Below are 22,119 nucleotides of genomic sequence, written 5' to 3'. Positions count from 1 at the left end.
AGAAGACTAATAATTCTGAGCAGATGCTTAATGGTTTGAGTGATAGGGTTGTTACAGAATACCCACTTATTCTTATATGTGTCATCTTGTCACAGGCCCAGACTACAAAGGACTTTAAGAAAGTGTCCACTCTTCCCTCTTATTGTCAGAACTATGATCGTAACATAAGGTTCAATTAAATTTTTGTTGCTAATTCTGTGGTAATTTGCATGTTTCTGATTGTAAGCCCCACGTAAAGCAGGACCTGTGTCTGAGCTACTTATAGTGTATCCACCCCAGTGCTTGGTGCATAGTATGGACTTAATAAATATTATTATTATCATTATTATTATTATTATGTTTTCCTCTACAGTTGGATTCTTGTTCAAACATAAATTTGCAAGATACTTTAGGTACTATGTACTAGACTAGTCAGTTTCTAATAGGCTGTGGCTAGATGTCAAGTACAACATGAGTTACTAACACAGGTATTATGTCTAAATTATGAACACTTTTATGATCTGGTAAAATCCTTGAATTTTCAGAGAAGCAGCATTGCCTAGTGGATGTAGCACTGGCCTGGAACTCAGAGGGACCTGGTTTCCAATACTGGCTCCATGACTTGTCTGCTGTGTGACCTTGGGCAAGACACTTCACTTTTCTGTGCCTCAGTTGCCTCATTGGTAAAATGGGGACTAAGTCTGTAAGCCCCATGTGTGACCTAGACTGTGTCCAACCTGATAAGCTTATGGCTACTACCCCAGCATTTAGTACAGTGCTTGGCACATAGAAAGTGCTTAACAAATACAATAAAACACCCCCCCAAACAAACAAAAAACACTAGCCCTAACTAGTAATTCTAACTGGAACTCTTCAACCAACTGCACATCAACTATGAAAGTTACTCCTTCATTCCATCTCTCTATTTTCTGTTCTCATTTTGGCAAAGGAACGAAGTCATTAAAGAAGATTTTCCTTCTGAGAGTTTTTGGGCTGATATCATTCCCTAGGTTCCAAATCAATTCCTAGAAGTCTGAACTTCTGGAAGGCAATTGGTAATCAAATTTGCTAAAGACAGATTATTTACAAGAATTAACTTTAGAATACCACTTAAATTCTATTTTTGTGGTTTGCTTTTTGGGGGAGGGGAAGGGAGGAAATGAAGGCTTAAGTAAAGCTCAAAATGTGTAAACCCAAGCAAACCTTCCTTTCTCATAGTGGCAGATACCCATTCTCTTGAGTTATAGTCACTCATAAAGGCTAGTACCTGGGAAATAAAAGCTTTTGGCTAGCACTGGTCTTGAATCACTTCCTTCTTTCTGAAATATAAGAATAATGATAACCATGGGCAAGTCACTTCACTTCTCTGTGCCTCAGTTACCTCATCCGTGGAATGGAGATTGAGACTATGAGCCCCATGTGGGACAGGGATGGTGTCCAACCCGATTTGCTTTGTATCCACCCCAGCACTTAGTACAATGCTTGGCACATAAAAAATGCTTAACAAATTCCATAATTATTAGTTATTATCATTACTACTACTAAATATCACCCTTCTCTGCTTCATTCCCTTACACCACCCCAATCCAGAACAGTTATGACTGGAAACCAAAACAGAACTCTGAGTTCCTTGTGGGCAGGAAAAATGTCTACCAACTCTGCTATAGTGTACTCTCTCAAGCGCTTAGTACAGTGCTCTGTACACACTAAGCCTTCAATAAACATATCTGATTAATCGATTGAAAACTGCAGCCCATCTTACTTCCATAATCATGTACCTAAAAGTGAAGAAGTCATCTCCTATAAATGCCCAGAAATCTAACGTTTACAAATGCTTGGTCTTTGTTAAATTTTCATCTCAAAAGAGCACAGAGGTACAATCTCTTCGATTCCTTTTTTTTTTTTTCTGGTGGGCAGGGGGAACGATGGGGAAGGAAGTGGGTAGATAAACCACACATCCTGTACACTTAAAAGCTGAATTCATTAAGCCAATTTGTACCCAAGTACTGGACAACTGCTCCCCAAACAATGTGAGGCTGTGTAATGGTGCAGGGTAGGAGGGATTTTCTGCCATTTTGAAAACTGTGGCAAGGGAATCAGTACATGTCAGCTGACACTCCCAGGGACCTAGATGGGTATCACACCCAGCCACACAGGCTGAAAGGATTGATGGGTGAATGAGGGTGGAGATAGGGCATCCACAAATGGTTGGGTTTACCTTGGGTTGGGTTATTACAATTAGTTTGTTCTTTTATGGTATTTGTTAAAGTGCTTACTTTGAACTAAGTGCTGGGGTAGTAGATACAAGCTAATCAGGTTGGACACAGTCCATGTCCCACATGGGGCTCATAGTCTTAATCCCCATTGTTACTGGTATACAATTCTGGAATCTCCATTAACCCTTTTAGACCAGTTGGGAACTACTTCACTATACCAGGCAATGTATAGCTTAAACAATCTTCCTCCACGTGTTGGGTAAGTACGATTTATGTAACAGGCTCCCCCGTTCATGTGGGATGCCTTGTTCTCATTTTCCTGGGAAATCTCTTTCTCAGGTCTGCTTCCTTACTATAATGCACCTATCATGCCAGTGTATCCGAGGTCAAACTGATCACTGGGCTCCAAGCATCAGTAAAAGCTGAGAAGCCCAGACAAGATTCACAAGAGACTTTTATAAGACAAAGGTAAACATGATACACACTGAAATAAAACATCCTAGTAGCATTTCATCACAAACTCTACACTACTAAGGCCACAAATCTCTCCTTGGGATAATTTCAAAGTGCCTGTTGATATACACATATCTGCCACATAATGCATCTATCTATTCTATTGGCTTGGAACTGTTGCAATCTGGTTGTTGCATTTAACACAATGAAAACTGAAGTCCCATTGTCTTTTAATGAGTGACTATTCAGACCGGAAGGCTGAGTGCCAGGATCAGGACTGCTTTCTGCTTACCACCTGAGTTCGGGAAAAAAAAAAGCAGTATCCCCACCCGCCACAGCCCGCTTGAATCAAAAAGACAAGAGAATAGCGGTCAGGTAATATCAACATCAGATGCCACAGGCAGTCACCAGGTTTTCTTTCAGCTGCTTACCAGTGTGGCTCCTTTTATGTACCATAAGCACATTGGGCCCAATGCAAACCATGCCACAGACGTCACATTTCAGTTTACCATTCGGAAGCCGGATTCCTCCCTCTCCTTGAAGCTCCTGGACCTTTCTGTTGTCTGCCACCTCGTTGCTCTCAATGAGGGGTTCTTCAAGGCTGCTTCCTTCATCGTGGCCTTCTTCCCGGCTGCGGGGTTTCCTGTCAGACTCCTCATCACTTTGCATTTCTAGCTTTACTGAATTTGCTGAAAGTTAAAGGAGAAAAAGAAATATTTAGCTTAGTGAACATCGACTGAATGAAATACCTGCTCCCATCTCCTTTATCCCAGTTGGCCATGCAGATATATAACTGGTTCAGTGACCAATGTATTATTTGGAACAGACGGTCATCAATAGGGGAATGAATTTACCACCTTAATACACTCATTAGCATTAGCATTATCATTACTACTACTACTACTACTACTACTACTACTAATAATAATAATAAAAAACAATATTCATTAAGTGCTTACCATATGTCAAGCACTGAGGATAGATAGAATACAATAAGCTACAGCCTCTGCCCCAATGGGTGAGGGAAATCAATGCTTAATCTGCACATAGTACGTGCTCAATAACTCCCAAGGACTGATAGATTGATCTCCATTTAACTTATGAGGAACCTGGGGCCCAGAGAAGTTAAGTGGCTTGCCCCAGATGACACAGCAGGCAAGTGGCAGAGCTAGGATTAGAACCCAGGTCTCCTGACTCCAAGGCCCACGCTGCTTCTCAGCATTCCTTAGCACCTTTATTCTTACATTCTTTCCAATAAAGGTATCATTTGCCCAATTCATAGAGAAGGAAGTTAAGAAACCATGACTGTGCCAATTAATGCCCAGCTAGGATTAATGTACTTAACCTGCACTGCTGGTTTATTGTTCATTCCACTGAACCACCCTGATTCCAATGACAACATGTCCCTCACTTGCCTTGCTTCCAACTCCAGTACTTGTGACAACATGCTTCAAAACAGAGAGGGGGCACTTCTCTCTGAGAGCTGATTTGGTCCTGAATGTGCCTGGCTCATTTGAAGGCACTCTGGCAGGTCAGAGTTCCAAAAATTCAATGAACCGATGTGAGGGATGGGGGTTGAGGGAGTGGAAGACTGGAGCATGTTTGATTTTCTGTTCATTTGTTTGGCACTAACAAGCCATTATGTGAGAACACATTAGCCTTGCATTCCAAGTAATCCAGTTCCTTCCATCTGCTCACCAGAAAGCAGGGGAAGATAAGCAGGCCATAGTTTGAATGCACACACTTGTGATGATTCAGAGACTTAGTGCCTCGTGTTTGTGGCTCTCCGCTCACCCCACTCTGAAGTTAGAATTTTGATAGTTGTAAGGGCATCAGTTTGGGAATCCTTGATTAAGAAAGGAGTTAAAATACACTTTCAAATGGGAGGAGTCTTTAGTGAATCTCTTCACTAAAAATAGGAGAGGAAAAGTCTACTCAATGAAAGAAAGTGTGTTCTTTCATTGTGATTTAATAGAATTTAGTGAGGTCCCATTGTAGGCAGAAGAACTAGATGCTGTGGGAAAATTACTAAACAACAGGGTACACACCCTGAAGACGTTTTCATTCTAATGGGACACAGAGGGCTAAAATAAATTTACAAATCCAAGAAGACAAAAACTGGCCAGTGGCAGCAATATGGAACATAAGTGCAAACAATAAAAGCATAACTGACATTACCCCACGGGAATATTTTCACTGAAATTCTCATCTTGTAAAGAATTAAAGGTAAATTAAGGTACGTAATCTTTGGCTCTTCCGCCTGATTTGCCCATAAGTTCTCTCCTTTCCACTTGATCAACTCCTGTAAAACCTAGGCTCAGACTGCCTCATGCTGGGATGGATGGACAACAACAATAAGAAAAACGATTTTGGTATTTGTTAAGTGCTTACTATGTGTCAAGCAACATACTAGGTACCAGATAATCAGGTTGTATACAATCCTGTCCCACGTGGGGCTCAGAATCTAAATAAGAGGGAGAACTGAGGGAACTGAGGCACAGAGAAGTTAAGTGACTTGCCTGAAGTCATACGGCCAGCATATGGCAGAGTCATAATGAGAACCAGGTCCTCTGACTGCCAGACCTGGGCTCTTTCCACTAGGCTTCCCAGGCTGCTTGGACTGCTTCAGTCTTCTCCATTTCTCTTCCCTGCCTCCAACTCACCCTTCCTGCTCCTGGAAAAATTATTGGGTCCCCAACAACCTCTTTCATCCACTCTCCAATGGCTCTACATCAACCTCCAAATTTAGGAGAACTCCTTCCCCTGACTCCACCCTATATAACACCCCCCACCATCTCTCACCCCTGCTCTTTTTGGGGCTTAACTAGGGCTCTGGAAGACCTGGGGGTGGACTGTTGGACAGCTCTTCTCCCCACCACTGTTCTCCTCAGCCAGAGTTCACTCTCCCAGGAACTAGTATGCACTCCTATCCCAGATACCGCCACGGGAACATTTGCCTACAGTAGGACCTGCGAGCAACGTCAGAGGAAAAGGCAGACCTGAGGATAAGGGAATAAAGGTGGCTCAGTCCAACCCTTCACCCTGAAACCCACACCCATTAGTGTATTGGTCCTGGCAGCTGCCTCTCTTGCCCACTACTTATAATAATAATGATGGTATTTGCTAAGTGCTTACTATGTGCCAAGCACTGTTCTCAGCGCTGGAGTGAGGCTCCCTGTCTTAATCTCCATTTTACAGATGAGGTAACTGAGGCACAGAGAAGTGAAGTGACTTGCCCAAGGTCAAACGGTTGACAAGTGGTTGAGCCGAGATTTAAGCCCATGACCTCTGACTCCCAAGCCCATCCTCTTCCCACTAAGCCACACTGCTCCTCTATAGCAACCCCCACATTCCCCCAGCTCTGCTTCATCCGGGTACATCTTCCACTCTTTATACTTTCTCCCAGATCTGACTCTGTCTCCTGCCTTTCCTTCCCACAACACATGGACCACTTGTCCTTTAAAAGACTCAGTTTAAAATTCATCTCCCCTCAAGAAGATCCCCCTGATCACCAGCAGGGCCAACTTTTCAATCTGGGCACTGGTGAAATTGGATGGAGCACTGTAGAAGTTGGGTATTAGGGGCAGGATGCTGAAAGGGCAGAGAGGAGAAGAGGAAATGGGAGGATAGCAGAGAGGAAAAGATGGGGAAAAGGAGGAAAAGAAGTGGGGAAGGGATCAGAAAGGAAATGGTCTCATCCTCCCTGTCACTAGGATGGCCAGTTTCCTGGGTTTACACAGAGCAGGCCAGTTTGCAGCTGACCTGTCCCCTACTGGGCACAGAATTGGCATTGGGTGCCATTATCTCTCCCACCACTGCTACACCGAGTTCCATGCATTAGAAGTAGCACCTTGAGGGACCTACAACAGGAACACAAAGGCCCTGGAGCAAGTGTCCTGTATCTGAAGGAGAGAAACATCAGTGTTTTCCCTGCGAAAAAACTTTAGATTCAGACATCCCCAGTATTCTTCTGCAATAGGATAAGGGTAACATCATTCTGTTACAATCTGTGGCCGGTATTCCCCATGTGACATCCCATGAATCTCTTTGTCCAGTATTTGTGAGGGCCATGTTTGGCCACCCTATCCATCACACAGTCGCCACTGCAGTTCCTCTCCCTCTCCCCTGTCGGACCAAAGGTTTCTCCCACTCCTGGCCCCAGCTCCCCATGGGAATGAGCCACCCTTTCAACTTTCTCTACCCAGACTGCCCCTTTCTATAGGGGATCCTCTAGGAATGAGTAGGGGGTCAAAACACCGGAAACACTATGGCAGCTACTACTGACCCACTTCCCAGCCGAGAGCTGCTACTCACCACTGCCGCCACATAGACAGCAATGGCTCCAGCCCAGGAGAGGCCACCTGAGGTGGACCTGATGGCTTTCTTCTGGCACTTGCAGCAGCAGTAGCTCTGGGCCAGGAAGCAAAGAGGAACAGAGTGGCTTAAACAGCTCCAGTACTGCTTCTGTACCTTCAGCTTGTCCTGGGTGGATCGCTGCTGCCTGAACTGACCGAGGGTGAGGTGGGAAGAAAGCTCACTCGCAAGGGTCTTAGGGCTAAGGATGAGAGGTGCCTCTGGACTGACCTCAGAGACCAATGATGGTGATAGAAACCCTGGCAGAAGCAAACTAGGCCTTGCATCCTTCTGGTATGGTGGGGAAAGGTGACACTGACATCATGGCACCATCTTTGATTCTTTCCCCCTCCAAGAGTTGGAATGAGGTAGACACAGATGTCCACCCTCCCCAAAAGTCATCAGCTTTTGAGAAATCTCATGGGAGTGTTAACCTCTCCCAACCTGCAATATGGAGGCAGCCCCCATGACCATTATTGATTACTACCGTAGATGATCTTACACACTCCCCTTTTACACCAAAGAGTCTACTCTGGAATACATACCTTGACATCAATTTAAGGGAGCTTTAAGAACTCTGAAGTGAGTTTATATTTGTCCATCTTGTATTATGTGGATAAAACAGAACAAATCAGTAATTCTTTTCAAAGCCAGACCTTCTACAGGCAAAAAATGCATAGGATTTTCCCTATCCTTTAGAGTGTCCAAACAGCCCCTTTGCATAATTCATTGTAATGACTGCCCCTGGGTTTCCCCACCCCCCACCCAACCCCTATAGAGGCTACACTCTTCATGAATACGGATCATTTCTACCAACTCTATTGTACTCTTCTCTCTCAAGTGCCTAGTACAGTGCTCGGCACACAATTCATTCATTAAATCATATTCATTGAGCACTTACTGTGCTAAGCACCGTACTAAGCGCTTGGGAGTGTACAATATAACAATAAACAGACACATTCCCTGACCACAATGAGCTTACAGTCTAGAGGGGGAGACAGACATTAAGCACTCGATTATTGCCAATTACTGACTGACTCTGACTCCACAAAAGTGAAATTGCTAGTTTTTCTGCTCTTAGCCAAAGCTACGGTTCACACTCCCAAGGGATGAGAAGAACTTCTAATTTTTGTTTGTGCTTTTCTTTTTCAGATATAACGGGAGCAATAAAGGTGGATTATTATAACTAAGGTACTTACTGAGTGCTTACTGCGAGCCGAGCATTGAACTAGACACTTGGGAGTGAACCATGCAGTAGAGAGGGTAGAGATGATCCCTTCCCACAAGGAGCAGTGTGGACTAGTGGAAAGAGTAAGTGGGGGAAATCAGAGGACTTGGGTTCTAATTTTGGCTCTGCCACCTGTGTGTTATGTGTCTTTGGGCAAATCACTTCACTTTGCCATGCCTCAGTTATGTCTTCCGTAAAATGGGATTAAATCCGCCTCCCTCTGATTTAGACTGTAAACTGCAAGTGGGACAGGGAACGTGTCCAAACTGATGATTTTGTATCTACCCCACTGCCTATGCCACTATGTACAGTGCCTGGTACATAGTAAGCACTTAACAAGTATCACAGTCTAGAGGGGAAAGAAACATTAAAATAAATTACTGATAGGGGAATGGGAGAAAAAATCATACACCTGGAAAATGAAGATGGCACTTAATTCATCCGGTTCCAAGTCCAGGAACTGTATTTAATTTTCAGAAGAGCACAACGCTAAGAAGATTTTGGTTGGTGTTGCAACATTAAATCATTACTTCATCCCTAGGGTAAATGTAATAGGGACAACAAAACAACAGATCAAACACCAGGAAAATGCAATTTTCTAATCACTAGTTTTTGAAATAGAAATTATAGAAGCCAAAACACTTTACAGGAAATTGACTGTAGATAATCAATGAAACAGTTTTTGTATATAAAACAAAAGTTATAAAATACATGGCATAAGCTATAAAATCATAGTATGCTCTGTATCACATATGCACACACACACAAAATTGTTCTTTTTATTAAAAGATGCCATTAACGATGCGATCCTAGCCATGTATGGGTGTTATATTGGACTCTGTAGTATGGAAACGGCGTGTCCCACTAATTACTTAGTGACCACTTAGTGACCACTTAGTGACCACTAAGGTCATGCACTTTAATTGTAGCAGATTTGAAAAAGTACCTATGTCTATAAAAAGCATTCATATAAATAAAAGTTCATCCATGGATAAGACATACTAAAACACTTTGGAGAAGGAATTTTTATTTGTTTCCCTATACTATAAAGTAGGACACACAAACACATGCACATATAATATAATGTAATATATAATATAGTAATAATTAATTGTGTTATTGGTAAGCTCTGAGTATGTGTCAAATATCATACTGAGTACTGCGGTTGATCCAAGATAGGATTGGACACAGTCTCTGTCCCACATGGGGATCACAGTCTAGTACTAAAGTCCCATTTTACAGATGTGGAAATTGAGGCATAGAGAAGTTATGTGACTTTGTCCAAGGTCACACAGACTGCAAGTGGAAGAGTCAGGATTAGGTCCCTGATTGTTAAGGCAGTGCTCTTTCTACTAGGCTTCACTGCTTCACACATGTATGAATATATGTTTTGGTTGAGTTTCAAGGAGAGAAGTCACCCCACGGTCCCTGCCCTTTCCTCTCCATCCAAACGGCTACTTGCTGGTTCAGTCCCTCATCCTAACTCAACTGGATTACTGCATCAGACTCCTTTCTGATCTCCCATTCTCCCGTCTGTCCCGCTTAAGTCTATACTTGACTCTGCTGCCCAGCTCACCTTTACACAGAAATGCAGTGGGCAAATCACTCCCCTCCTCAAAAATCTCCAGTGGTTGCCTATCAACCTTCGCATGAAACAAAAACTTCTCACTATTGGCTTCAAAGCTCTCCATCCCTTCACCCCCTCCTACCTCACCTCCCTTCTCTCCCTCTACAGCTCAGCCTACACACTCCGCTCCTCCGCCGCTAACCTCCTCACTGTGCCTCATTCTCGCCTGTCCAGCCGTCGACCCCTGGCCCACGTCCTACCTCTGGCCTGGAATGCCCTCCCTCCGCACATCCACCAAACTAGTTCCCTTCCTCCCCTCAAAGCCCTACTGAGAGCTCACCTCCTCCAGGAGGCCTTCCCAAACTGACCCCCCCGTTTTCCTCTGCTCCTCCTTCACTCCCCCTGCCTTATCCCCTTCCCCTTCCAACAGCACTTGTGTATATTTGTACATATTTATCACTCTATTTTATTAATGAGGTCCATATATCTATAATTCTATTTATTTTGATGGTATTGACACCTGTCTACTTGTTTTGCTGCCTGTCTCCCCCTTCTAGACTGTGAGCCCGTTGTTGAGTAGAGACTGTCTCTATATGTTGCAGAATTGTACTTTCCAAGTGCTTAGTACAGTGCTCTGCACACGGTAAGCGCTCAATAAATACAATTGAATTAATGAATGAACAAGTAACCTGGGCCAATGATGAAGAGCTGATGGATAACATGACTGAGGAATAATATTGCTCATATTTGTATTTACACTGAATGAAATAGAAATGTTCAACCTAAGTATATTTGCCCATTTTCTTTTAAAGAAGGGCTCAGATTTTTAAAGAGGATAGGAACCCATTTTTCAAACATTTTTATGTTCCTAATATATTCAGGCAAGGCAATTTGTAAGGATGAGTAAATGGATAAATGTCCACGTAAATATACGTTCTGGTCCTGAGTGAACTGTTCTATAGCCTTGGGTGTACTATTTCTGCTTTTCCCCCATCTGTAAAATTGAGGGAATACTTTGAGAAAAACTTAGAAGAGCAACGAGTGAATGCTTAAAAACATTTTGGGCTTCATGGATGTAGAGGGCAGAACTGACAGATAATGATTGTTAAAAATATTATATGCAAAAATATATCTGTACGTGTAAATCTTATCTGGGTGGTATTTACATACAATATCCTTTTCAAAAATTTCCCTCCATTCTCATATTGAAGAGAGTGTGCTGGACAGATCATAGACAGATAATCGCTCTCTCCCACTTCAAAACCCTACTGAAGGCACATCTCCTCCAAGAAGCCTTCCCTGACTGAGCCCTGCTCTCTTCTCCCACTCCCTTCTGCACCACTCTTATTTGCTCCTTCATTCATCCTCTCTCCCATCCCCACAGTACATATGTATATATCTGTAATGTATTTATTTATCTATTTCTTCATTTATATTAATGTCTGTCTCCCCCTCTAGATGGTGAACTCATTGTGGGCAGGAATGTGTCTGTTTGTTGTTATATTGTACTCTCCCAAGCACATAGCACAGTGCTTTGCACACAGTAAGCGCTCAATAAATACAACAATGACTGACTGAATGAATGACAATGTTTTTGGCAAGCAGCCTACTTGGATCAGAGTGGACTAAAGGACATGGCCTATGTTAAAGAGATGTGACAACATAATGGACTTTAATACTAATGCCAATAAAGGGCTTTTTCTGGCATCAATCCAGACTTCAAATAAAAAACCCAAAGCTCAGTGATCTATAGCCCTGCTCTCTCCTTCCCTGCAACCTTGTTCATTCATTCAATTGCATTTACTGAGCACTTAATGTGTGCAGAGCACTGTACTAAACACTTGTGAGAGTACAACAGTAAACACATGCATTCTTGCCCACAACGAGTTTACCGTCTAGAGGGGATTGCATTTCCTTCTGCCTTTGGGACATCTCCTAGATGCGAATACCTCAAACTGAACAAAAACTCTTAATCATCCCACCAAACCCTGTACACTCCATGTATTTCTTATGACTGTAGGCAACACCACTATCTTCCCTATCTCAGTAGCCCCTAACCTTGGTGTCATCCTGGCCTCATCTCTCTCATTCCACCCACATATACAATCTGTCACAAATCCTGCCAGTTCTACCTTCATGACATGGCTAAAACTCATCCATTCCTCTCCATCCAAACTGCTTTTATCCTTATCCAAACACTTATTCTATCCTGCCTTGACTGCTGCATCTGCCTCCTTGCTGACCTTCCAGCCTCCTGTCTCTCCCACTTCAATCCATACTTTGATCTGCGACATGGATCATTTATCAACAAAAACATTCAGTCCATGTCTCCCCATCCACCGAAATACCCGACTCCTTCCTGTCGTCTTTAAAACACTCAATAAACTCTCCCCATCCTACCTCACCTCACTGATCACCTACTACAGCCCAGCCCATACACTCCCCGCCTCTAGTGCCAGCTTACTCACCCAATTCATGTCTTGCTGCCAACCCCTTTTAATAATAATAATGATAATAACAATAATAATAATGAAGGCATTTGTTAAGTGCTTACTATGTGCAAAGCACTGTTCTAAGCGCTGGCGGGGGATACAAGGTAATCAGGTTGTCCCATGTGAGGCTCAAAGTCTTAATCCCCATTTTACAGATGAGGTAACTGAGGCCCAGAGAAGTTAAGTGACTTGTCCAAAGTCACACATCTGACAAGTGGTGGAGCTGGGATTAGAACTCATGACCTCTGGCTCCCAAGCCCGTGCTCTTTCCACTGAGCCAGGCTGCTTCTCTTTTTCACATCTTCCCCTCAGCATGGACCTCCTACCCCTTCCATATATGCCACACCACCACCTATGTCTCCACCTTCAAAGCATTATTAAGGTCACATCTCCTCCAAGAGGCCTTCCCCGATTAAGCCCTCTTTTCCCTGGCTTGCTCTCTCTTTTGTGTTAGTTATGGATTTGGATCTGCGACCTTTGGATATTTGATACTCAACCCCACCCCCAACCCCACTGCACTTAGGTACATATTTTTAAATTATAAATTCCTTATTTATCCAAATTAATGACTATCTCCCCCTCTAGACTGGAAGTTTGTTATGGGCTGGGAACGAATAGAGCACAGACCTGGGAGTCAAAAAGACTTGGATTCTAATCCCGGCTTCTCCATTTGTCTGCCGTGTGACACTGGGCAAGTCACTTCACTTCTGTGGACTTCAGTTACCTCATCTGTCAAACAGGGACAAAGACTGTGAGCCCCACATAGCACAAGGACTCTGTCCAACCTGACTAGACTGTATCTACCCCAGTGCTTAGAACAGTGCCTGGAATATAATCAGTGCTTAACAAATACCACAAAAAAATTCGGTTGTATTGTACTTTCCTGAGTACGCAGTACAGGGCTCTGCACATTGTAAGGTGTCAATACCAGTGATTGATTGAGTGATTGTATAATTCTGGGATCAGACCTAACACCAGTTCACACTATGTGTGAACTCAACATCTGGGCTTGCCATATATCTGATTGTGAGCAGAACAACGAAATAATTTTGAAAATCTGGACTGATACCAAAAACAACCTCTTCAGGCCCTCCCATTATTTCATTTTTGTTTGACATCACTATTGCAACCACTCGGTTTGTATGTTGGCTTGTAATGGGTTACTTTTCTGCCCTACCCCATGTTAGACAACAGATGAGGCTGTAACACATCTGTCACACTGCTGCCCTTGCTAAGGATGGCCAAAGCTATCTGTACTGCTAACAAGCTAGATGCTCCTAAATCTTTAAGGATTCTGATTTGACTTTGTAATGGAGTAGAAATGTGTTACTGACTGAAAATATCAAGGAAATCACTAGTCCCTGCCTGGGCCATGGCCAAGTCAAAGGAATTTTCCTTGGCCACTCCCTGACAGTATCAAAACTGACATCTTAGAAGTGACTAAGCACTCTTTTTTTACCTCTATATGCTGCACTGGGACACTGATGGAAAAATGTATACCACCTAGTCCCATACAGTTCTTACGCCTCTATCAATCAATCATATTTATTGAGTGCTTACTGTGTGCACAACACTGTACTAAGGGCTTGGGAGAGTACCATATAACAATACAATGAACACATTCCCTGCCCGCAGCAAGCTTATAGTTTAGAGGGGGAAACAGACATTAATATAAATAAATAAATTACAGATATAATAATAATGATGGTATTTGTTGAGCAGTTACTATGTGCCAAGCACTGTTCTAAGCGCTGGGAGAGGATACAAGGTGGTTAGGTTGTCCCACGTGGGGCTCACACTCTTAATCACCATTTTACAGATGAGGTAACTGAGGCACAGAGAAGTGAAGTGACTTGCCCGAAGTCACAAAGCTGACAAGTGGTGGAGCCGGGATTAGAACCCATGACCTCTGACTCCCGAGCCCGGGCTCTTTCTACTGAGCCACGCATATATAAGTGCTGCGAGGTTGAGGGGCACAGGGAATAAAGGGGGCAAAATAGGGCAATAGAAGAGAGTGAGAGAAAAAGAAATGAGGGCTTAGACAGGGAAAGCCTCTTGGGAGAGATGTGCCTCCAGTAAGGCTTTGAAAGGAGAGAGACTAATTGACAAATATGAAGAGGGAGGGTGCTCCATGTCAGAGGCAGGATGTGGGCGAGAGGTTGGCAGTGAGATGGATGAGATGCAGGTACAGTGAGAAGGTTGGCAATAGAGGAGTAAAGAGAGTGGGCTGGGTTGTAGTAGGAGAGTAGTGAGGTGAGGTAGGAGGGGGTAAGGTGATTGAGTGCATTAAAGCAGAGAGTAAGGAGTTTCTGTTTAATGTGGAGGTGGATGGGCAACCACGGGACGTTCTTGAGGAGTGGTGGAAACATGGACTGAACCACTCTGTAGTAAACTGCTCAGGGCAGCAGGGAGAGACAGGAGACAGGGAGGTCTGCAAGGAGACTGACACAGCAATCAAGGCAGGATAGGATAAGTGCTTGGATTAACCTGGTGGCAGTTTGGAAGGAGAGGAAAGGGCAGATTTTAGCAATGTGAAAGATGACTCAGATGACCACTCACTCTCCACTGGTTCCTTCCCCTCTGCCTTCAAACATGCCCATGTCTCTCTCATCCTAAAAAAACCCTCTCGTGACCCCACCTCACCTTCTAGTTATCGCCCCATATCCCTCCTACCAATCCTTTCCAAATTCCTTGAACAAGTTGTCTACACGCGCTGCCTCGAATTCCTCAACACCAACTCTCTCCTCGACCCCCTCCAGTCTGGCTTCCATCCCCTACATTCCACAGAAACTGCCCTCTCAAAGGTCACCAATGATCTCCTGCTTGCCAAATCAAACGACTCATACTCTATCCTAATCCTCCTCGACCCCTCAGCTGCCTTCGAAACTGTGGACCACCCCCTTCTCCTCAACACGCTATCCAACCTTGGCTTCACAGACTCCGTTCTCTCCTGGTTCTCCTCATCTCTCCGGTCGTTCTTTCTCAGTCTCTTTTGCAGGCTCCTCCTCCCCCTCCCATCCCCTTACTGTGGGGGTTCCCCAAGGTTCAGTTCTTGGTCCCCTTCTGTTTTCAATCTACACTCTCTCCCTTGGTGACCTCATTCGCTCCCACAGCTTCAGCTATCATCTCCATGCTGATGACACCCAAATCTACATCTCTGCCCCTGCTCTCTCCCCCTCCCTCCAGGATCGCATCTCCTCCTGCCTTTAGGACACCTCCATCTGGATGTCTGCCCGCCACTTAAAACTCAACATGTCCAAGACTGAACTCCTTGTCTTCCCTCCCAAACCCTGCCCTCTCCCTGACTTTCCCATCTCTGTTGACGGCACTACCATCCTTCCCATCTCACAATCCCGCAACCTTGATGTCATCCTCGACTCCGCTCTCTCATTCACCCCTCACATCAAAGCCATCACCAAAACCTGCCGATCTCAACTCCGCAACATTGCCAAGATCCGCCCTTTCCTCTCCATCCAAACCGCTACCTTGCTCGTTCAAGCTCTCATCCTATCCCATCTGGACTACTGCATCAGCCTTCTCTCTGATGTCCCATCCTCGTGTCTCTCCCCACTTCAATCCATACTTCATGCTGCTGCCCGGATTGTCTTTGTCCAGAAACGCTCTGGGCATGTTACTCCCTTCCTCAAAAATCTCCAGTGGCTACCAATCAATCTGCGCAGCAGGCAGAAACTCCTCACCCTTGGCTTCAAGGCCTTTTCATCACCTCGCCCCCTCCTACCTCACCTCCCTTCTCTCCTTCTACAGCCCAGCCCGCACCCTCCGCTCCTCTGCCGCTAATCTCCTCACCGTGCCTCGTTCTCACCTGTCATCATCAATCGTATTTATTGAGCACTTACTGTGTGCAGAGCACTGTACTAAGCGCTTTGGAAGTACAAGTTTGCAATATATAGAGACAGTCCCTACCCAACAGTGGGCTCACAGCCTGTCCCTCCGTCGACCCTCAGCCCACGTCATCCCCCTGGCCTGCAATGCCCTCCCTCTGCCCATCCTCCAAGCTAGCTCTATTCCTCCCTTCAAGGCCCTACTGAGAGCTCACCTCCTCCAGGAGGCCTTCCCAGACTGAGCCCCCTCCTTCCTCTCCCCCTCGCCCCCCTCTCCATCCCCCTGTCTTACCTCCTTCCCTTCCCCACAGCACCTGTATATATGTATATGTTTGTACATATTTATTACTCTATTTATTTATTTATTTTACTTGTACATATCTATTCTATTTATTTTATTTTGTTAATATGTTTGGTTTTTGTTCTCTGTCTCCCCCTTCTAGACTGTGAGCCCACTGTTGGGTAGGGACTGTCTCTATATGTTGTCAATTTGTACTTCCCAAGTGCTTACTACAGTGCTCTGCACACAGTAAGCACTCAAGAAATATGATTGATTGATTGATTGATGAATCAACAGGATGTAGTGATAGATTGAATATGTGTGTTGAATGAAAGAGAAGTTAAAGATAACAGCAAGGTTATGGGCTTGTGAGAGAGGAAGGATGGCGCTGATGTCTACATTGATGGTAAGTACAAGTTGGCAACATATAGAGACAGTCCCTACCCAACAGTGGGCTCACAGTCTACAAGGGGGAAGGGTTTGGGTGGGAAGATAAAGAATTCTGCCTTGGATATGCTAAGTTTTAGGTGATGGCAGGACATCCAAGTAGAGATGTCTTGAAGGCAGGAAGAAATTTGAGACTACAGAGAGAGAAAGAGATCAGGACTGGAGATATAGATTTGGGAATCTTCTCCAACGAGGTGGTAGCTGAAGCCAATAGAGAGAATGATTTCTCCAAGAAAGTTAGGGTGGATGGAAAACATAAGAGGTCCCAGAAAGGAACCTTGAAGGACACACACAGTTAGGGGGTGGGAGGCAGGGGAGGGGCCAGACAAACAGATAGAGAATGAGCAGCTAGAAAGACAAGAGGAGAAGCAGAAGAGGACAGTGTCAGTGAAGCCCATGTTTCCAAGAGAACAGGTTGGGTTGACAGTGTCAAAGGCAGCTGAGAGTTCGAGAAGGATTAGGATGGAGTAGAGGCCGTTGGATTTGGCAAGAAGATCATTTGTTCATTTATTTAACTGTATTCATTGAGTGCTTACTCTGTGCACAACACTGTACTAAGTGCTTAGGAGAGTACAATACAACAATAAACAGTTATTCCCTGACCACAGTGAGCTTACAGTCTAGTGGGAGGAGACAGACATCAATACAAATAAATAAAATTACAGATATGTACATAAGTGCTGTGGGGCTGGGAGTGGGGAAGAGCAAAGGAATTAAATCAGGGCAATGAAGAAGGGAGTGGAAGATGAGGAAAAGAGGGAAGGGAAGTCTGGGAAGGCCTGCTGGAGATGAGGTGCCTTCAATATAGATTTGAAGGTGGGGGAGAGTAATTGTCTGTGGGATTTAAGGAGGGAAGGCGCTCCAGGCCAGAGGAAGGACATGGGCAAAGAATCAGCAGCAAGACAGGTGAGATCGAGGCACAGTGAGAAGGTTAGCACTACAGGAGCAAAGAGTATAGGCTGGGTTGTAGAAGGAGAGAAGTGAGGTGAGGTTGGAGGGAGCAAGGTGATGGAGTGCTTTAAAGACAATGGTGAGGATTTTTTGTTTGACGAGAAGCTGGATGGGTAACCACTGGAGTTTTTTGAGAAGTGGGGAAACTTGGTCTGAACGTTTTTGTACAAAAATGATCAGGCCAGCAGAGTGAAGTACAGACTGGAGTGGGATGAGGCAGGAGGCTGGGAGGTCAGCAAGGAGGCTGACATAGTAATCCAGGCAGGATAGGATGAGTGACTGTATTAACATGGTATCAGTTTGGATGGAGAGGAAAGGTCGGATTTCAACGATGTTGTGAAGGTGGGACAAACAGAAGTGGTGACACATTGAATATATGGATTGAATGACAGAGACGAGTCAAGGATAATGCCAAAGTTATGGGCTTGTGAGACAGGAAGGATGGTGGTGCCATCTACAGTGATGGGAATATCAGAGGGAGGACAGGATTTGAGTGGGATGATAAGGAACTCTGTTTTGGTTTGAGGTGATGGTAGGACAGCCAAGTAGAAATGTCTTGAAGGCAGAAGGAAATGCGAGACTGGAAAGAGGGAGAGAGATCAGGACTGGAGATGCAGATTTGGGTATCATCTGCATAGAGGTGGTAGTTGAAGTCATGGAAGTGAATGAGTTCTCCAAGGGAGTGAGAGGGCGGTTTCTGTGGAATGAAGGGGACTGAAGCCAGACTGGAGGTGGTCAAGGGGAGAACTGGAGGAGAGGAACCTGAGACAATAGGTGCAGACAACTCGCTCAAGGTGTTTGGAGAGGAATGGTAGGAGGGAGATGGGGCAATAACTGAAGGGAGCTGTGGGGTCAAAGGAGGGTTTTTTTAGGATAGAGACGATGAGCATTTTTGAAAAGCAGTGAGGAAGAAGTTATTGGAGAGTGAACAGTTGAATATGGCAGTCAGGGAAGGAAGAAAGGAGGGGGCAGGTGGTTTGATAAGGTGAGAAGGGAAGGAGTTCGATGAGCAAGTGGAGGGGGTGGATTTTGAGAGGAGGTGGGCAATCTCCTCTTGAGATACTGCTTGGAAAGATGGGAGAGTTAAAGAAGGGGCACGAGGATGGAGGAACTGGAGAGGAGCAGGGGAGACTTTAGGGGGATCACGTTTCATAGTTTCAGTTGTATCAATAAAGTGGCCAGGTCATTAAGGGCAAGATATGGGGAAGATGGAGGGGGGGTGTTGAGGAGGGAGTTAAATGTCTGGAACAACTGGTGAGGGCAATGGGCATGGGTGTCAATAAGAATGGAGAAAAAAACTTGCCCAGCAGAGGAGAGGGCAGAGTTAAAGCACACAAGGATGAACCTAAGGTGAACGAGGTCAGCCTGATATCAATAAATATTCAACACCTATAACTACAAATAACCATTATCTCAAGAACCTCCCTATCGTCTCTTATCCATTTAGTACAGTGATCATATTACCCCTTTTCACTTCATAAAAAACAACTTGGCATAATCCCTTGAGAAATAGTGACTGAAGGATACTGACAGATTCAAATAAGCTGTAAGCATGGTTGACCAAAATAACCACCCCAAATCCATTTAGGAACATTGAAGGAATTACATGGCAGAGACTTAAGATTACCCCCGGATGATAAAAAAAAAGTCTTCTATAGGAGTTCCCTGTGGAAGACAGTTATTTGACGTTAGATATCAGTTCAGTGGTGCTGTTGATCACAACTGGTGATGAGCTAAAGGAAAGTTTTATTTCGACTACAAAGAATTCCCTATATTAGCTTCTCCTTAATGATGAATGGATAAAATAAATAACTGCAAAGTCTTTGCAAGATTTTAGAATGTGTCAGGTTTAGTTTACCTGAAAAGGAGTGGTCCACTGCTAATAGGAATCATTAGCCAGAACATTCCTCTAAAAGTCTAGGAAAATCAGAGAAAGATGACTGAGATTACACTGTTTTGCCAATTCACTTTCTAAAATAAAATAGGGCTTCCCACAGTGAAAACGACTATTAATCTTCTATTTCTCTATATTAGAGGTAATGATAGACACTCTCCCAGGGATCTCAGGAATCTATATGAACTTTAATTTTCACTATTGTAAGACAGAAATTGTTTTCTATTTCCTAGAGATAAAGTCAAAATCCAGAGAGCAGAAATGCTAGATGCAAAACACCCAACAAGTGAGAACCAAAATCACAATTATAGGAAGTACTCAATTTAAAATGTTTCTAATTGAGGTAAACGGTGCCTACGACTTTTCTAAATTTCTACCATATTTCAGTTTTATGAGACTTGCCAGCTGAGGCACCAAGAAGTTAAATGATTTGCCCGAATCAGAATTAGAACTCGGGTCTTCTGACTCCATGGCTCTTGCACTTTCAGGTACGCCATGCTGCTTCCCACATAGGGGAACTAAAGGTAAATGAGAAAACGATTTAAAAGCTGATATGGGGGGCAGGGAGCACAAAGTTGCAAGACTATGGAGGAGTGGAGAGGGAAATACAGGGGTTCAGAGAAGGTGGGGGTGCTACCAGGCAGAGTTGATATAGTCATTTTATTTCCAACAAAACAAAAGACGATTACCCTATGGCAGGACCTCTGCCACCCACTATAAATACATTTTTGTAACTATATTACTTCTCTGTAATAATGATACTAATGATATTTGTTAAGCTCTTACTCTGCATCAAGTGCTGTTCTAAACTCTGGAGTAGATACAAGTTAATCAGGCCGGACACAATCCGTGGCCCACATGGGGCTCCCAGGCTGAGGAGGAAGGAGATATCTGAGGAAGAAGGAAAAGTCTAAGGAGGGAGATGCCTAAGGAGGAGGGAGTTAATCTATGATTGACTGAAGTCATACGTCATAATAATTTTGATAAAAGTAATATATCAGGAACCGATTCCTCATTTATAACACTTCCTATAAGAATTTATTAAGCACTTTATATGTTCCAGGAACAATACTAAGCGTTGGGGTAGATACATGCTAATCAGGTTGGACACAGTCCATGTCCCACATGGGGATCACCGTCTTAATCTCCATTTTACAGATGAGGTAACTGAGGCACAGAGAGATTACATAATTTGCCCAAGGTCACCGAGCAAACTGTGCAGCTGGGATTAGAACCCAGGCCCATGCTCTATCCACAAGGCCATGTTGTTTCTCACAATAGAGTCTGATTTAGGTTATGTTTACGATGCAGTTTTCAGGAATCAATCGTGCTGAAAATCTGATAACTGTCTGCATCTTTCATAGTACTAGACAGCCTATGATAAACTTGTTTGGTTTTGTTCTCTGTCTCCCCCTTCTAGACTGTGAGCCCACTGTTGGGTAGGGACTGTCTATATATGTTGCCAGCTTGTACTTCCCAAGCGCTTAGTGCAGTGCTCTGCACACAGTAAGTGCTCAATAAATACAATTGATTGATTGATTGATTCATTCATTCATTCATTGCTTCTAACCCTGATTTTTACTCCAAATCAACATTTAAATGAATTTAGTTTGGAGCATCTAATTTAAATGGTTTCAATTTGCGTAATCCAAATAAAGATTTTCTCATTCCCACTTTAGTATGAAAAAATCTGCTTTTAGACTTTGGGAGACATAAATTTTGCAATGGTATTTTTAAGTGATTATACTACATGTCAAGCACTGTATTAAGAGAGGCAGCGTGGCCTATTGGAAAGAGCATAGGCCCGAGAGTCAGAGGACCTGGGTTCTAATCCTAGCACTGCCATTTGACTGCTGTTTGACCTTAGGCAAGTTACTTAAATTCTCCATGCCTCAGTTACCTCATCTATAAATGGGACCTATGTGGGAAAGGGGACTGGGTCCAACCTGACTATCTTGTTACTACCCCAGCACTTAGTACAGTGCCTGGCACACTGTAAGTGATTAACAAATACCATTTAAAAACAAACAAACAAAAATGGTAATCAGGTCAGACACAGTCCCATCCCACATGGGGCTCACAGTCTAAGTAGGAATTAAGAACAGGTACTGAATCCTCACTTTGCAATTGAGGAAACTGAGGCACAGAGAAGTGACTTGCCCATGGTTACACAGCAAGTGAATGATGGAGCCAGAATTAGAACCGAGGGCCTTTGGTTCCCACGCTTGTTCCTTATCAATTAGGCCAGATCTTTGGGAAATATGAGTTAAATCACGAGAGTTTCCATTTTGGTTATCTGAGAGAAAATTTACCAGTGTTTCCTGGGATAAAAATATCTTCAAGGGCAGAACCATGTCTTTTCAGTTTGTGGCACTCTCCCAAACATATATTACAAGTGCTCTTCACACGTTATTCAA

At 43.9% G+C, this 22,119-nt stretch overlaps 1 protein-coding gene across 3 annotated transcripts in view; it reads right to left on the bottom strand.

Annotated features, from left to right (window-relative positions):
* The window catches only part of IKZF2 (IKAROS family zinc finger 2), a 233,089-nt gene that overhangs the window by 72,876 nt on the left and 138,094 nt on the right, over positions 1-22,119 (bottom strand). The window contains exons 1-2 of one of the 3 annotated variants that reach the window (XM_038749744.1): positions 8,642-8,704; positions 3,080-3,337 (exon numbers count right to left, since the gene is read on the bottom strand). In XM_038749744.1, coding sequence (XP_038605672.1) covers positions 3,080-3,317 — 238 coding nt within the window. In that variant the 5' untranslated portion in view covers positions 3,318-3,337; positions 8,642-8,704. Of the gene's footprint in view, positions 1-3,079; positions 3,338-8,641; positions 8,705-22,119 lie in introns of those variants that run through there. The other 2 variants (XM_038749742.1, XM_038749743.1) reach the window with 2 other exon arrangements.

This window comes from Tachyglossus aculeatus, chromosome 7 (genome assembly GCF_015852505.1).
Source record: "Tachyglossus aculeatus isolate mTacAcu1 chromosome 7, mTacAcu1.pri, whole genome shotgun sequence".
In the NCBI taxonomy this organism is placed as follows: Eukaryota; Metazoa; Chordata; class Mammalia; order Monotremata; family Tachyglossidae; genus Tachyglossus; species Tachyglossus aculeatus.
The sequence above is the reverse complement of the archived record's forward strand: the minus strand, read 5'-3'. Positions and strand labels throughout refer to the sequence as shown.